General features: G+C 35.6%; 1 protein-coding gene across 3 annotated transcripts; it reads left to right on the top strand.

The window, feature by feature from the left end:
- Window positions 1-396: 396 nt before the first annotated feature.
- LOC137404295 (U6 small nuclear RNA (adenine-(43)-N(6))-methyltransferase-like) lies at window positions 397-17,855 on the top strand. 3 transcript variants are annotated; one of them, XM_068090483.1, is made up of 9 exons: window positions 397-544; window positions 2,775-2,886; window positions 3,170-3,386; window positions 6,255-6,395; window positions 7,658-7,804; window positions 13,332-13,476; window positions 13,942-14,101; window positions 16,132-16,251; window positions 17,112-17,855. In XM_068090483.1, exons 2-9 carry the CDS (start codon window positions 2,791-2,793, stop codon window positions 17,601-17,603), a joined length of 1,518 nt encoding a protein of 505 aa, XP_067946584.1. In that variant the 5' UTR covers window positions 397-544; window positions 2,775-2,790; the 3' UTR covers window positions 17,604-17,855. The 3 variants fall into 3 exon arrangements, with proteins under 3 accessions (XP_067946584.1, XP_067946583.1, XP_067946582.1); XM_068090482.1 differs by having other exon boundaries at window positions 400-544; window positions 2,788-2,886; window positions 16,114-16,251; XM_068090481.1 differs by having other exon boundaries at window positions 400-544; window positions 16,114-16,251.
- The last annotated feature ends 289 nt before the right edge of the window (window positions 17,856-18,144 follow it).

The raw sequence follows: 18,144 nt of genomic DNA, 5'->3' as shown, positions 1-18,144 counted from the left end.
CGAACGATAAAGAATCAACAATAGGGATAAAGAATCACCAATCTAGGCAGTTGCATCATATGTACTACATTGAATTGCATTGCTACTTCTATTGTGTGTCGTAATACGTGTCTTGGACTATACAAATCGCGAAAGCTGCTAAAGCGGCTCTGGCTAATAACTTTTTTAGCCAATTCAAAGCGTGTCGTCGACAATTTCGGTGTGCATGCACAGCTCTCACAATTCTGTGAATTTCCGCTAAATAATTCTGTTTTTCGTTCCTTCCGTAAATTCAGTCGGACCTGACGAAAAAGTCGGTCAGTGTGGCCATATCTTCATTCAAACAAGTACATCTCCGAAATCGGCTGTGATGAGTCACTTGAATGGATATGCTACAGCTGATGAATTAATAATTTCTAATTTTTCCATGATTTTTTTGATTACCCTCAAATTTTTAATCCATTTTTTCACTTTTTCATTAAAGCGTGTTGTAATAATAAACTTTATTTTTCTAGTTGAACGCTTTGGATGGAGCAATTAGCATAAGCAGAAAATCAGCGATAAGGTAGGTGATGATGAATTATGAACTCCTCGATTCATACAATTTCATGTCACATTTTGTCAGCATGTGTTAGAGTTGTGTGAATCATTGTTTTAAAGAACAGTCAAAAAGTTATTTCACATTTTGGCGGTCAATTAACTAGATGTCTTGGTGGTCAGTTAACTAGACATTTGTCAAAAACATTTAAAATTTTAAATATAGCAAGGAAATAAAATGTGGTAAAGGTATCAATTAATGTAATACCTTGTTATTATATCCTTATCTTTGTATGTACACTACCGTGTAATAGATGTATCATATATTTATCTATATTTGTATTTCACCTTGTTATAGATGTATCATATATATATATATGATAGTATGATACTATATAACATATAATACCATGTAATAGATGTATCATATATTTATCTATATTTGAATATTACCATGTTTTAGATGTATCATATATATGATAGTATGATACTATGCAGTGGAACCTTGGTTTTCAAACGCCTCAGTTCTCAAGCAATTCGGTTTTTGACTCAAAAATTGAGATTTGTTCGTCTCAGATCTCGAACATAATTTTAGTTCTCGACCAAACTGCAGCATTCGCATTAGAATTAAACGTTCAGAACAGCTTCGGAAACAGCATGGAAACATTCGTCAAAGGTTGACTTGCAGCAAAATTCACATTACAGTTATTCGGTATCAAAAGACTCACCATGTTTTACTCTGCTGTGTTGTAGGTGCAAAATATGTGGAACTGTGATTACAAGCTCTTAAAAGCACAAAAACGAACATTTAATCGCCGCCATCACGAAACTGCCGTAGATTAGAATCTCTTTCCAAAATGTCTTAAATGGGATGTAGTTAAATGAGATGGCTTCTGTTTACACTTTCATGCAACCTCATTCATCGAAATATTTTCACAAATATACTTCACGCATTTAATAAAACCATGTCTATTGTCCTTATGCGCTCATTTCATCATCATTGTAATGCTGTCACTTTGAGCACTGCTATCTTAAAATCTACCGTAAAAATTCGTTTAATTTTTTTACCTTAGCGCGAAGGAGTACATATTATTCTCTGATAAACATGATGAGCCTGTTGGTCGCCTGTGATAGTCGAAAGTTAATGCAGAAATTATTCGCGCTGTTCAGCAGGAAGTATGGGTCACATGATCAGATTACGATTAGGCCAAAACAAAACTGTAAAGTAGTGAGCATCTATATTTGATACGGGCTCTTCCGTAAAACCCGAAGTGTTTGTCATAAACTAATGCTACGAGAAGTTTTATATTGAGCCTTTTAATTCACGTGAGAACATCACGTGTCAAAACAATAACCAAATGGATTGACTACGTCAGAAAAATAAACCAATTCCAATCTACGGTGGTTTTATGATGGCTGCGGATTGAATGTTCGTTTTTTAGCTTTCAAGAGCTTGTAATCACATTTCCACATATTTTGCACCTACGACACAGCAGAGTAAGACATAGTGAATCTTTTGATACCAAATAACTGTAATGTGAGTTTTGTTGCAAGTAAACCTTTAACAGAGAGAGAAGCAAGTTATGCTTCATAAATTCCTTACAAAAAGAGATTTGCTAGGGGGACAACTCTTCCAGTCGAGTTACCCTAAATTGTATTGGAGGAGGATTCTCATTCAAAGATGTGAAGTAGACGTGCCATTGCTGTTTACATTTTCTTTTTCACACAATTTTTAATGTCACTGATCTGCTGTATTTTACGCTGATTTGTTAACAATTTTTGGGATAGTATCTTAACGTAAAATTTACTTGTTGTTTTAAGAGCAAAACATGAAATGTTTACTTTTTGTTTTCAGTTTTCAGGATCATGGATAGAAAATCTTTTATTAAAAATAAACACAATTTATATCTAACCATTTTTATTAATTGTATGTAGTACACAGTACAGTTTATTGTGTAAAATATTAAAACATTACTTTACCGAAGTTATCTTGGCTTGATACGAATTAATATTTACATACATTAATTCTAATGGGAATAACTGTTTCCGATCTCGAACAACTCGGTTTTCGAACATTTTGGAACGGATCATGTTCGAGAACCGAGGTTCTACTGTATATGTATGTATAATACCGTGTAATAGATGTATCATATAGTTTTCTATATATGTATTATACCGTGTAATTGAAATATCTCTGTGAGTTATATTCTAATTCGCTTTAAAAATGGTGTCTGAAGTCGATGTTCTTGTAATTGTAGAATTTCTTTTAAGATTATGGCGCTGAATAAGTTTATGCACCCTCGAAACCCCTACAAAGACAATCGACCGGATTTTAAAAAGTTAGCTCTTGATCACGAAGGATTCAGAAAGGTAAAAACAACAGGTTACTAATCAGACACGTGCGTTTGCTTGTGGCTATTCACTTTTTAACATGGTGGAATTATCTAGAAGATGGCTAAATTTCCTCTCTAGGAATTTTCATTCGTCATAACTTCGATGAGTTTGAATAAAATTGATATCTTGAAGTTCTTTAGCTGAAGTATAATTCCAATTTTCTCTATCTCACACATTTACCCTTTTAACTGCATTTGCAATAAAAATCCTTATTTACATGTTAGTATATTTTTGTCACACCTGTAGAGTATTTGTGTAGGTGGCCAAGCAGTCGCTGGATGGAAAAGTGACCATCGATTTCAAAAATCCTGAGTGTTTGAAGGCTCTAACAGAGGCCCTGCTGCTCAGTGACTTTGGCCTCTCGGTTTACCTTCCTTCTGACAGGCTTGTCCCAGCTGTTCCACAACGTCTTAATTACCTCCTCTGGCTTGAAGATCTCTTAGCTGATAAGAGAGAAGTCGTCGGCATAGATGTTGGTAGGTGTTTGAAAATTATTTAAACCAATATAGCTGGATCTTGAACCCAATATAGCTGTCTTTTGGGACCACTATTGATAGCTTTCTCTTGGGACCACTATAGCTGAATCTTGGGACCGCTATAGCTGGATCTTAGGACCACTATAGCTGGATCTTGGGACCACTATAGCTGGATCTTGAGACCACTATCTATATTGGATCGTAGAACAAATATACCCTAGGACACTTATATTTCGCTAGTATTTAGTTTCATGAGTAGCATACAGAGTAAAATTTCGCTGCAACTTAATTTCGCGGATCTGATGAGTGCGAAAATATAGTGATGCAAAAATAAATGCAGTAGAACAAACATAATTAGATTCCTCAGGTCCAGTTCACTAGTAAAAAAAAATTTCAATTTGGGACTAGTTTGTATTTGTAAACCGCGGGTAGAAATGTGTGGGCGAGATCGACAATGCAACTTGATTGCTTGCTGCTATTTGTTTCTTGGACTATCAATGATGTCTAGGTCCTTGCCGCCGTGACTGATGTGGCACCAATATTAGATCTCAAGTATTTATAGCATGCGGTGGCCATGGCTCAAGGTTGTTATTGTTTTTGCTTGGTAATAAAATTCATCGCTACAATAGTTATTATTCAATTTTATGACTTTCCCTACCAGACTTTCATCCTCATCAGTTGCAAACTCAGTGACTAAACTAATATCATCATCTTCCTCATTTGTCTTGGCTTTTCTACAGGCCCGTATTCCCTGGGGTGGCTGACCGGCTGAGCCGCCCCAACTTTTTAGGAATTTTTGGCGGCTAAGTATAGTCAAACTCATAAAACTCGCCCTCGGATAAAATGTAAAATTTTATCGCGAACACTTGGTTAACTCGAACGGATTTGTTTGGTCCGTTCCCACGCAATGATAAACTGCTTTAGATAACTCGACCTCAACATCATTAACTCGAACAGTTATTTGCCCAACGCCTACGGGAACGGTTTTTATCGCTGTAGAATATCACTTTATTCCAAGCCATAGAGATAAACGTTAACTTTTAATAGTTCTTGGGCGTCATTATTATCATAATCGGCAAAATATTTTTGTTAACGACTTTTATAAAGGTTTGCAAAAGGTCAAGTTTTACCAAACATCCGTTTGGCAATGGCCCAACGAAAGCGTAAAAACCTTCGGATGAACTTAAAATAAAATCGGCAAAATTGATCTTTGTTGAAACGCTAAAAAAAAAATATGTCTTTTTCTGAGCGTTTCAACTGCAGTCAAGTTTAGCCTATTTTAATCTGAAAACGTCCTGGCAGTCCACATCACCTAAAACAAACAAATCTCAAATAATAAAAAAATATTTATACTTTCCAATAAAATCTTTTAAAACTTTATGTGAGATGCCCGGTTGAGGCCCTACATGAAAGAACCCTGTTGAGGGGCTGATACCGCCCCTCCAAACCCCCAGATGCTCATAACTAGTCGCCTAACATTAGCCCCCTCCCCCCAATTTGCAACCAGGGAATACAGGCCTGCTTTTCCAAATTAACTTGTTATCTCAATTTGCTTTGCCACGCTGCTCAGTCGGCGTATTAGCTATAATGAGTTTAGCAGAAATTGCCCAATGACCCCCAACCATACACAAAGGTTACCTGCATTTCTAATATGACGATTTTATTGTGGATATCAATGAACAAAGCTATTTAATTTCGCGTTTTCGTTCGGTCGTTATGATAGTTTAGTTTTGCTCATGAAATTTTCGCGAGAGGATGACTCTGCGAAAATGCGAAAGTTAGATGACGCGAATACATAAGTGTCCTAGGGTAGCAGGATCTTAGAACCAATACAGTTGGATCTTAGAACCATAATAGCAGGATCTTAGAAACAATATAGCTGGATTTTAGAAACAATATAGCAGGATCTTAGAAACAATATAGCTGGATTTTAGAAACAATATAGCAGGATCTTAGAGTCACTATAGCTGGATCTTAGAACCAATATATGCATTTAGTTAACTCTTTGATAAACAAAAATCTTTATAGTGTTGCAAACATTATTATAAACCTTAATATCATTTCTTCAAACACCTATCCCTACAATGCACATGCAATAATAAACACCTATCCCTACAATGCACATGCAATAATAAACACCTATCCCTACAATGCACATGCAATAATAAACACCTATCCCTGCAATGCACATGCAATAATAAACACCTATCCCTACAATGCACATGCAATAATAAACACCTATCCCTACAATGCACATGCAATACCTATCCCTACAATGCACATGCAATAATAAACACCTATCCCTACAATGCACATGCAATAATAAACACCTATCCTTACAATGCACATGCAATAATAAACACCTATCCCTACAATGCACATGCAATAATAAAACGTTTCCGGTAAGTTCAGGGTATGAATAATTGTCCAAATAAAAATAATGAGTCAGTTGAGTTCCGCTAGCTTAATAGGGTTGTTATGGCTGTAATAATAGTTTTAGCTGGCCCAGCAGCCAATCGTTATCTCAAGTTTTGCAATTCAGCAATTGAGACTCGTCCATTCTTTTATGAAGTTTTAGGGAAAAAAAGGAAAGCATGCCCATCCCTGTAATTGTATTTTATTTCTGTTTAATGTCTTGAATATTGCCAGTAGATATATCTGGGTAGCTTAAATCTGAGCAAGCTTCGCAGCATGTGATTTTATTATCATCCTTTTGTTATTATCATCCTTTTGTCGTGGCCACCAATAACTATTAGTTATTGGTCATCAATAACTATTAGGTTAATTGCGAATTATTATTTGAAGTTATATCGCATTTTTATTATTATAAATGTAGATCTGTAGCTTACTTATTATAATGCATTGTAGGCTGTGGCTCCAGCTGCATCTATGCTCTGCTTGGTAGTAAAATGAACAGATGGCAGTTTATAGCCACAGATATCGATGAAGTGAACCTGAGGAATGCCAGGGATAATGTGATGACTAACAACATGAGTGAAAGTGTCACAGGTATGTTCAACTGGTTAGCAATATGAAGCACATTTCATGTTCCACCTTGAATGGGAGCAAATTATTATCAGTTGTCATATGTCTGTTAATAATCAGCTTTTGTTGATTATATGCCAGTTTTCTGGAGCTGGCAACATCTTGTTAGTATTCACTATGATAGTGACATATACTTGAAGTCAAAAGCTTTTACTAGCTAATTGTACTATATCCACATATTAGCAGCATCGTGTCAAGACTATAATTGAAGTTTTTAGGTTAGGATGAAACAGTAATATTTGATGAGACAATTGATATTGGTTATATTTATTGGTTATACATGCTGGTTAAATTGGTTGCTTTTGCTGACCAGTGTGGGGCCATTTTGTTCCTGGCATGAGTTGAGTTCTTCTTGAACAATTAAAAAAGATGGCAGCTTGAAGTGGACCTTATTATACAATAAATATAACAGTCTTTCTTTATTATACACTAGATGTAACACTCTGTCTCTATTATACAATAGATGTAACAGTCTGTCTCTATTATATACTAGATGTAGCAGTCTGTCTCTATTATATACTAGATGTAACAGTCTGCCTCTATTATACAATAGATGTAAGTTTGTCTCTATTATACAATAAATATAACAGTCTGTCTCTATTATATACTAGATGTAGCAGTCTGTCTCTATTATATACTAGATGTAACAGTCTGCCTCTATTATACAATAGATGTAAGTTTGTCTCTATTATACAATAAATATAACAGTCTGTCTTTATTATACACTAGATGTAACACTCTGTCTCTATTATACAATAGATGTAACAGTCTGTCTCTATTATATACTAGATGTAGCAGTCTGTCTCTATTATACAATAGATGTAACAGTCTGCCTCTATTATACAATAGATGTAAGTTTATCTCTATTATACACTAGATGTAACACTCTGTCTCTATTATACACTAGATGTAGCAGTTTGTCTCTATTTTATACTAGATGTAACAGTCTGCCTCTATTATATACTAGATGTAACAGTCAGTCTCTATTATACAATAGATGTAACACTCTGTCTCTATTATACACTAGATGTAGCAGTCTGTCTCAATTATATACTACATGTAGATGTAACAGTCTGTCTCTATTATACAATAGATGTAACAGTCTGTCTCTATTATACACTAGATGTAACAGTTTGTCTCTATTATACACTAGATGTAACAGTATTTTTTTGAGAAAGGTAAAATAGTGATCAATTTTCTCATCTTTATTTGTGTATGCTTTAAAGTGCTGCCGCAAGTTGGTGACTCTTTATTCAAGTCAGCAACAGATCACTATTTTAAACAGTCACAAGGACTCAATGCTGGAGATGAGAAGGACAAGACTATGATGTGCATAGACTTTAGCATGTGTAACCCACCATTCTTTGATCCTGGTAATTATGTTTATATATGCATGTACTTGGATGACATATTTTACAGCGACTAGAGTTGAGTGTCATATAGAAAAATAAGCAATTATTTAATCAGCCAAGAACAAATTTAGTTGCACTAGTTATTATCGTCTAAGGTATCTGAAAGTTTCAATGTACTTAGTGTCTGCACAGTCCCTGCTGGCTACTAGGTATCTGTTGGCGGCAAAGTACCTGGTTTCTTCCAGGTACCTGGTAACTGCAGGGTACTATGTAGCTGCAAGGTACCTGATGACTGTAAAATAACCTTGTGACTGCAAGATACTTGGTGACTCGCAGGTACTTGGCTATTGTAAGGTACCTGGTGACTCTGTGTGATGAAACTTGAATACCATTGAACCATTGTAGTTGAGCGAAGTCAATTGACAATTGATTTGGTAGTTTAAGATAATTATTTTCCCTAATATTAAAGTACATGTAGGTTGTGGTAGTTGTGGAAAACTAACCCTTGGTGGCTTTTTGGAACAATGTTATTGCAATAAAATTAACAAATATTGGTAATCCATAATATCATAAATATATTTAGATCATGATTTAATATCAAATTAAAGTCGGGCTAAGGCTTGCTGCACAGAATCTCATCATTAGGGCAGCTCTTCTCATTCATGAAACCTGAATCAAACACAGCACAACTGTCACTATAGACAATCACATCTGTTGTATGAATCAAATACTGCGCAACTGTCACTATAAACAATCACATCTGTTGTATGAATCAAACACCGCACAACTGTCACTATAGACAATCACATCTGTTATATGAATCAAACACTACACAACTCTCACTATAGACAATCATATCTGTTGTATGAATCAAACACTGCACAACTGTCACTATCAACAATCACATCTGTTATATGAATCAAACACTGCACAACTGCCACTATAGACAATCACATCTGTTATATGAATCAAACACAGCACAACTGTCACTATAGACAATCACATCTGTTATATGAATCAAACACAGCACAACTGTCACTATAGACAATCACATCTGTTATATGAATCAAACACTGCACAACTGTCACTATAGACAATCACATCTGTTGTATGAATCAAACACTGCACAACTGTCACTATAGACAATCACATCTGTTGTATGAATCAAACACAGCACAACTGTCACTATAGACAATCACATCTGTTATATGAATCAAACACTGCACAACTGTCACTATAGACAATCACATCTGTTGTATGAATCAAACACTGCACAACTGTCACTATAGACAATCACATCTGTTGTATGAATCAAACACAGCACAACTGTCACTATAGACAATCACATCTGTTATATGAATCAAACACTGCACAACTGTCACTATAGACAATCACATCTGTTGTATGAATCAAACACTGCACAACTGTCACTATAGACAATCACATCTGTTGTATGAATCAAACACTGCACAACTCTCACTATAGACAATCACATCTGTTATATGAATCAAACACTGCACAACTGTCACTATAGACAATCACATCTGTTGTATGAATCAAACACAGCACAACTGTCACTATAGACAATCACATCTGTTATATGAATCAAACACTGCACAACTGTCACTATAGACAATCACATCTGTTGTATGAATCAAACACTGCACAACTGTCACTATAGACAATCACATCTGTTATATGAATCAAACACTGCACAACTCTGACTATAGACAATCACATCTGTTATATGAATCAAACACTGCACAACTGTCACTATAGACAATCACATCTGTTATATGAATCAAACACTGCACAACTGTCACTATAGACAATCACATCTGTTGTATGAATCAAACACTGCACAACTGTCACTATAGACAATCACATCTGTTATATGAATCAGACACTGCACAACTGTCACTATAGACAATCACATCTGTTATATGAATCAAACACTGCACAACTGTCACTATAGACAATCACATCTGTTGTATGAATCAAACACTGCACAACTGTCACTATAGACAATCACATCTGTTGTATGAATCAAACACAGCACAACTGTCACTATAGACAATCACATCTGTTATATGAATCAAACACTGCACAACTGTCACTATAGACAATCACATCTGTTATATGAATCAAACACTGCACAACTGTCACTATAGACAATCACATCTGTTGTATGAATCAAACACTGCACAACTGTCACTATAGACAATCACATCTGTTGTATTAATCAAACACTGCACAACTGTCACTATAAACAATCACATCTGTTATATGAATCAAACACTACACAACTGTCACTATAAACAATCACATCTGTTGTATGAATTTTCATGTGTACAATTACCAGATACACAGGGCTTTCTGTCAAACAAATGTTTGTACAGTAGACGACCTGATATTTACAGAACACTTATGTAATAGGGATTTTACGTTGTACAAACATTGCAATACATGTTAATCGCCTAATCCTTCCCAAGGTTTTCCCAGACTCGCCCCTGTGATCCTTCAAAAATGACAAAAACTTAACCTAAATTTTTAATTTAAAGACTGTACAGTAACTGTACAGTTACTGTACAGTAACTGTACAGTTACTGTACAGTAACTGTACAGTAACTGTATAGTTACTGTACAGTAACTGTGGTATTATTAGTTTGTATCAACAACATGTCTCTTTTTTATCACCTTCACTTGGTTCATGATTACAGTAATTTTACATTAAATTCACGGAAGCATACACCTTCAGTGTAAATTTAAATCAATTTTTGCATTTTTCTTACGCAGCAAGTTCTAAGCTGCAAAGAAAAAAATTGTAAATGACTAAAATAAACTAAGACTAAAAATACATCTGTATTATAATAAAAGTGGTGCTTGTCCGTCCATCTGTCCAAAGTCAGGGTTAGAGGCTAGGATAAAAGTTACAAACTAGAATGGAACATCACTTTCAACGAGACTACAACTCGTAAACTTCAGCTTACTAGACTGACACTCCAACACCCGCACCAATTGATGGAATTTAGGCTTTTTTTTGTGCAGCTATTATTTTATTCTCTGCGCTCCATCAGCACACCCGACGATCTGTCATGGCATACTATACTACCAGGGTCTTACTATATAGATAAGAGATACTCCTATGCGTCATTTTCCTTCTCAAGCACGTTAACATAGAAAGTAATATTTTTAAGGCTAAATTTCTTTTTAATCAACTATGAGGACATGCATTTACTTGACACTTTACATTATACACAATCTTTTATCTAATATGAACCTACAACTTTACACAAATCCTTTACATTAATTGGAATATACGTAAAGGGAGGTTTACGTTTTAGGAGTGTCTTCTGTAATTTTGAGATGATTCTCTGCTCTGCGCGATAACTCAGGATATGCTGACTAAGGGTTACCTCTTCATTGGTTCATCTCGCTAGCTTGTCACGATTGCTGACTAAGAGATACCTCTTCATTGGTTCATCTCGGTAGCTTGTCACGATTGCTGATTGAGAGATACTTCTTCATCGGTTCATCTCGGTAGCTTGTCACGATTGCTGACTAAGAGATACCTCTTCATTGGTTCATCTCGGTAGCTTGTCACGATTGCTGATTGAGAGATACTTCTTCATCGGTTCATCTCGGTAGCTTGTCACGATTGCTGACTAAGAGATACCTCTTCATTGGTTTATCTCGGTAGCCTGTCACGATTGCTGACTAAGAGATACCTCTTCATTGGTTTATCTCGGTAGCCTGTCACGATTGCTGACTAAGAGATACCTCTTCATTGGTTTATCTCGGTAGCCTGTCACGATTGCTCTACCCAGCCGCTTCAATAAATTCCATAGCCACTGAGTTTTCTGCCATCTACTAATTGTATGAACAATCTAGACAATAGATTTGTGTATAGATATTATTTACCTTATGACTTTATTGCACATTTGTAGAGAAAAGATGAAAAAGTTGTTAATAGCAAATAATATACTGCTCTTACTCTACAGCGATGGTTATAGCGTAAAAGTCCTGACGTGTTAAACAATCTTCCTTTTGTGTTGCAAAAACATTATTGCTCATATTTGTGAGTCTGTATGACTTTTATCATGGTCAGTTAGCTTATAAAAAGTTGTTTTTTGTCATAACAAAACAATAGAAAACTCGGATTGAATCTTGTTTAGTTTGTAAATATTCAACTACCACTTGTCTTGTGAGCACCATATAAGCGGAGTAAGTACGCTAATCATCTCTCATTAAAAAGGCCATCATATACTGATAGGTTATGGCAAGGTTCTCAACACAAGCTCAAATTCATTTAGATGTCCCAACTCTACTAAAACTGGTTTGTCAAGTTTATCTGACTGTTGCATTTGCTTGCATTGCTGCCTCCATTATTTACTATAATAAGAGCTGTGTCAGTCCATCTGATCATTGCCATGCTATCGGCTTTAAAGGTTAACTTGCAATAAAATTTACATTACAGTTATTTGGTATCAAAAGATTCATCATGTCTTACTCTGTTGTGTTGTAGGTGCCAAATATGTGAAAATGTGATTAAAAGCTCTTGAAAGCTCAAAAACGAAAAGCCGCTGTATATTGGAATCTCTTTATTTTGATGACGTAGCCATGAAATTTGGTTATTGTCTCGTGATGTTCTCACGTGAATTGAAAGGCCAATAAAAAGCTCAATATAAAACTTATCATAGCATTAGTTTATGACAAACACTTTGGGTTTTACCGAAGACCCATATCAAATATAGATGCTCGTTACTTTACAGTTTTGTTTCAGTTTGGTCTAATCAGCAAGTCGTAATCTGATCATGTGACCCAATACTTCGCAAATAATTTCTGCAGCACTTTTCGATTATCACAAGTGACCAACAGGCTCGTCATGATTATCAGACAATGATATGTACACCTTCGAGGTAAGGTTAAATGGTTTAATGAATTTTCACGATAAGTTATAGGATATCACTGCTAAAAGTGACAGCATTACGATGACGATAAAACAGACGCGTAAGAACAATAGACATGGTTTTATTGAATGCGTGAAGTATATTTGTGAAAATATTTCAACAAATAAGGTTGCATGAAAGTGTAAACAGAAACCATCTCTCACAACTGCGTCACATTTGAGCCGTTTTGGAAAGAGAATCCAAACTACGGCGATCTCGTGTGGCTGCGATTTTCTGTTCGTTTTTGAGCTTTTAAGAGCTTGTAATCACCTTTCTACATATTTTGTACCTACAACACAACAGAGTAAGACATGGTGAATCTTTTCATATCAAATAACTGTAATGTGAATTTTGTTGCAAGTCAACTTTTAAGAAAAAAGAATTGCGCTGAGAATGGAGCTCAGATATTCCGCAGTCAGACACGCTACTAACTGCCCCACTCGACTGCCTTATAACTGTGTGTATACTTGTTAGACATCTTTTACAGCGCGTTAGACTGCCAGAGTAATGGTTATATATAAATCAAAAAAGAGAAACAGTTGTTTACTGTGTAAATGTGCTCCGATGTTCTTAGTCTTTAGTAGTTGTGATATTCCTAGATGAGTCTCCGATATCAAGAGGCATGAGACCTGAGGCTTGTCACGTAAGCACTGCCAGTCCTACAGAGAGGTCTGTAACCGGAGGAGAGGTAGAGTTTGTAAAGCGAATGATTGATGAGAGCATAGCTTTTGGCCTTAACATCAGGTACTTGCTTGTGCCTCAGGCTAATTATTTTCTTCTAGCTAGCACTTATTAATGACTTTTCAAACTTGCTTATTGCCACCACCATTTTTGACTGCTGTCACCTGTTGTGCATGTCACTTCTTTTTATGTATGTTTTGCCTGTTACCACCTTTTATGCCTGGTACCAGCTCTTTATGTGTCACCACTTTTTGCACCTCTGTCATCCCAGCCTTGCACCGAGTTTCATGTTGTTTACTTTGATGCAAGATGATGCCTTGCTGCCAGATAATACTTTGATGTCAAATATCACATCATCCAGTTACCTCCTACTTTATCTAGTGAACAATTCATATGGAGTTGTCTGTCTTCATTCTATATATTGTATCTTATGTTGGTTACTAGATCTGCCCTGCTAATTTTATTGCTCCACTCCAGCCAATCTGTTGCAAAAACTTCAGAGTTGCATGTAAATATTTATATCTTCAGGATCTATACCTCTATGGTTGGCAAGAAGAGTAGCTTAGCCAAATTGAAGCAATATTTGCGAGAGAAGAATATTCCTAAAATATCCACTACGGAGTTCTGTCAGGGCAGAACAATGAGATGGGCAATAGCTTGGACTTTTGACGAACACTTTGTATTCCCGGTAATCGCCTATTAATCAATGAGTACTAATTACACGTATGTTATTGATTATGTGTATGTTATTGATTATGTGTATGTTATTGATTATGTGTATGTTATTGATTATGTGTATGTTATTGGTTATGTGTATGCTATCGATTACATGTAGGCCTAGACTATGTTATTGATTACATCTATGCAAATTGATCACATGCATCTTATTGGTTTCATGTACAGTGCACCCCAAGGGTTATGACGTCCATGATACACGATTATTCCGCTTCACGAACTAAAACATGCTGGTTTTTCATCCTTTCCATACGAATCCTATTTCGCCATACAAATTCAATTAAATTCTTGGTCGAAAATTCAAATTTGGAAGTTGATGTGGTTATTACATCGAAATAACAAATATGCCGATATGCTGTTTGCTGAAAACCTTCTCACAATACTTGAAAGAGATACGATGACTGATTTTCCAGTTCAGCATTCTTCGTGTGAAAATCTACTGGTTTGAAAAAAAAAATTGGGGTAATATTTTTTCTTTAAAAACAGTAGCAAATTAGGAGTTGCAATCCCTTCGTACAGAGATCAGGGATCAGACAACTTCCTTCAGCCTGCTAACAAAAATATACTTCATTACGTGTTAAATTTATTTCTAAGTTTACAGTAACATAATTAGCATTGGTGAGTTTTTTGCCTCCTCTCTGCTCTACCCACTATATGTACCAGCTCACGTTATGTCACTTCAAAGGTACAGTTATAAATTTTAATTTTTCCTTTTGATGCTCCATTAAATGGTCAGAAATGTTGAAAAAGGTTTGAATGAGGTCGGCTGAACTTCATAGTGAAAACGAAGCCGAAAACCGATAGGTGATATAATTTTAGCTATAAAAAGGTGGAAGTTCAATAAAATAATTAAAAATGCATACTAGAGCTTTAAAGGTTGACTTGCAACAAAATTCACATTATGGTTATTTGATATCAAAAGATTCACCATGTCTTAATCTGTTGTGTTGTAGGTGCAAAATATATGGGAATGTGATTACAAGCTCTTAAAAGCTAAAAAACGAACAGTTAATCGCAGCCACACGAGACCGCCATAGCTTGGATTCGCTTTCCAAAATGGCTCAAATGTGACGTAGTTGTGGTAGATGGTTTCTGTTTACACTTTCATGCAACCTTATTTGTCAAAATATTTTCACAAATATACTTCACGCATTCAATAAAACCATGTGTATTGTTCTTACGCGTCTATTTTTATCGTCATTGTAATGTTGTCTCTTTTAGCAGTGATATCTTTTAACTAACGGTAAAAATTCACTTAATTTTTTAACCTTAGCTCGAAGTAGTACCTATCATTGTCTAATAATCATGACGAGCCTGTTGGTCACCTGTGATAATCGAAAAGTGCTGCAAAAATTATTTGCGGAGTATTGGGTCACATGATCAGATTACGACTCGACGATCTGATCAAGCCGAAAAAAAACTGTAAAGTAGCGAGCATCTATATTTGATACAGGGTCTTCGGTAAAACCCAAAGTGTTTGTCATAAACTAGTGCTACGATAAGTTTTATATTGAGCTTTTTATTGGCCTTTCAATTCACGTGAGAACATCACATGACAAGACGGTAACCGAACTGTAATGACTACGTCAGATAAATAAACAGATTCCAATCAACGGTGGCTTTTCGTTTTTGAGCTTTTAAGAGCTTGTAATCACATTTCCACATATTTGGCACCTACAACACAACAGAGTAAAACATGGTAAATCTTTAGATACCAAATAACTGTAATGTGAATTTTGTTGCAAGTCAACTTTTAAGTATGTGTTTAGTATGCTAAATTAATGTTATTAATTTAATGATTAATAATAATTTAACATTAATTAATGTTAAATTAATGTTAAATTAGTATGCTATTGCTTTTGTTGCCAACATAGAAGTTGTTGGTTAGTCCTTCCCTCACCTTTGACAAATTGATACTTTCCACTACCGATTCACTGAACTAACAATTAGCTCTCTTCTCTTTAGAAGTCGCTGTTTCAGCAGCAGAAGGGCAAAGCGAGTCCGGCGTTGGTGCACACATTATCTCCTGATATCAAATGCTGTCTGTACGATGTACCTGCAGTGACGCACTTCATCAAATATGACCTGTTGACTGAGCTTGAGGTTTGCAGCTTAACTAAGCAGTCTTAATGCTGCCATCGTAGGTTACCGGATGGAAGTGGTATCTCTGTATAGTATCCATAGTCTATCTTAGTATATGCTTCAAGTCGTAGAGCAAACAGTTGCAGTAACTGTTTGAAAATGGCAAGCATTTTATTAAAACTAGGTCTAGTGTAAACATGTTATAGCTAGTTATAACATTAGATTAACTGATATGGCCATTATTTTTAATCAAAAAGTAATATTTCAAATAGTTATTTTATATTAAAAATCTCTCTCTGTTAAGCTGTGTAGCACCAACGAAAGGATGATACCTTTATGTAATAAAACGGTGTTATGTAATATGATATGTAATATAACGGTGTTATGTAATATGCTATGTAATATAACGATGTTATGTAATATGCTATGTAATATAACGGTATGCGGCAGACTCAAGTATATGTCACAGGTTGCACTTATTATGTCACACATGCAAACATGGCTCAGTTGATAAACATAAATTGAGCTACAGCTATAAAGCATAAATTAAAATTGAATTAACTAAGAGCCACATAAAATCGTATAAAAGCCTTTCATCTTTTGTTTTATGATGCTTGCTTAAAAGATTAGGGAGCATTGCAGATAAGAAGTACTTTTAGTATTGCAGCCATTTTAAAACATTCTAATTGTGAAATGCATCCTTAAACAATTTTGCTATTGCATTATTATAGCTAGGAGTAGCTGCTACTAGGTATAGCTAACATACAAGAATCTGAAAGAAGTGGCCCTTTCACATAAGATTCCTGTGTAAATATGTCTAACAGTCAAAGTGTTAAGGTCGTTTCATCTGGCACCCTGAATCATCGTTTCTTCTGTTTTAGATGAAATGTACGACTCTGCATCAAGATGTAGGCGAGTTTGTCTGTGTCGTGACAGCTAGTAAGAATACCTGGTCGCATAGCAGACGCAAGAGAAGGGCTGCAAAACAAAAAGAACATATACAAGCTAAGACACAATGTGAAACTGCGACACAATGTGAAACCGCGACACAATGTGGAACTGCGATACAATGTGAAACTGAGACACAATGTGAAACTGCAGACGAGTCATGTGGTAATGCTGCAAAGAAACAAAGGATTGACTCCGGTATTGTCGATGCCCCCACACCAGGTGCTGACCAACAAGATGGAGGAAATTCAGTGTTGTCAGTAGATGAGCTGTCTAGCGCTGACGAGAAGCCTCTCATAACCTTTACCCTGGAGGTACGGCTCGAGGGGATACATATTAACCTCTGTCTGAAGCTTATGGACTCGTCTGCACAAAAGGACATGCTTAATCAGATTCTTCAGTACTTTAAAAATAGACTCGTTTAACTCGTGTTCCTTCTATAACTCCTTCCTTTTCTACATATTACATTTACACTGTATGTAGGAGTTGTCTTCTACGTGTATATTTTTATTGCTTGTATGTTGAAGGTGGAAGACTTCTAATGCTACATTTAGTGTACATTGTTCACATGATGTTGAAGTACCAAGAATCTGTGTAAAGACACATGATACGGCATGAATTTTGGTCGTAGTATGGATTTATGTTTCATGTTTTAACATTGTTAATACAGTATATAAGACCAATGCCCTGCTCTTTGTGTTTTTCTATAAAAATTCATCTGCACTGTGAAGGTAGATGAAAGGGTCACATGATCTTTTTCTTTTTTATTACGGTTTGAGTATTGTGGTAACATTTAGTTCACACTCCAATATTTTATGGCATATGGTAACTATCATCGAGTTGGCCATTCTCAAAACTTTTATGTCATCGGTCATACTTTAAACAGCTGTTTGTCATTGGTTATACTTTGAGCAGCTGTTTGTCATTGGTCATAATTTACGCAGCTGTTTGTCATTGGTCATACCT

This window comes from Watersipora subatra, chromosome 9 (genome assembly GCF_963576615.1).
Source record: "Watersipora subatra chromosome 9, tzWatSuba1.1, whole genome shotgun sequence".
Classification (NCBI taxonomy): domain Eukaryota; kingdom Metazoa; phylum Bryozoa; class Gymnolaemata; order Cheilostomatida; family Watersiporidae; genus Watersipora; species Watersipora subatra.
The sequence above is the reverse complement of the archived record's forward strand: the minus strand, read 5'-3'. Positions and strand labels throughout refer to the sequence as shown.

Bases quoted from the DNA above. Each gene is read 5' to 3' on its own strand.
- LOC137404295 (XM_068090482.1), top strand. From the start codon at position 2,791: ATGGCGCTGAATAAGTTTATGCACCCTCGAAACCCCTACAAAGACAAT. The intron at 2,887-3,169 runs GTAAAAACAACA...GTATTTGTGTAG, and splicing joins ATCACGAAGGATTCAGAAAG to GTGGCCAAGCAGTCGCTGGA. The intron at 6,396-7,657 runs GTATGTTCAACT...TATGCTTTAAAG, and splicing joins CATGAGTGAAAGTGTCACAG to TGCTGCCGCAAGTTGGTGAC.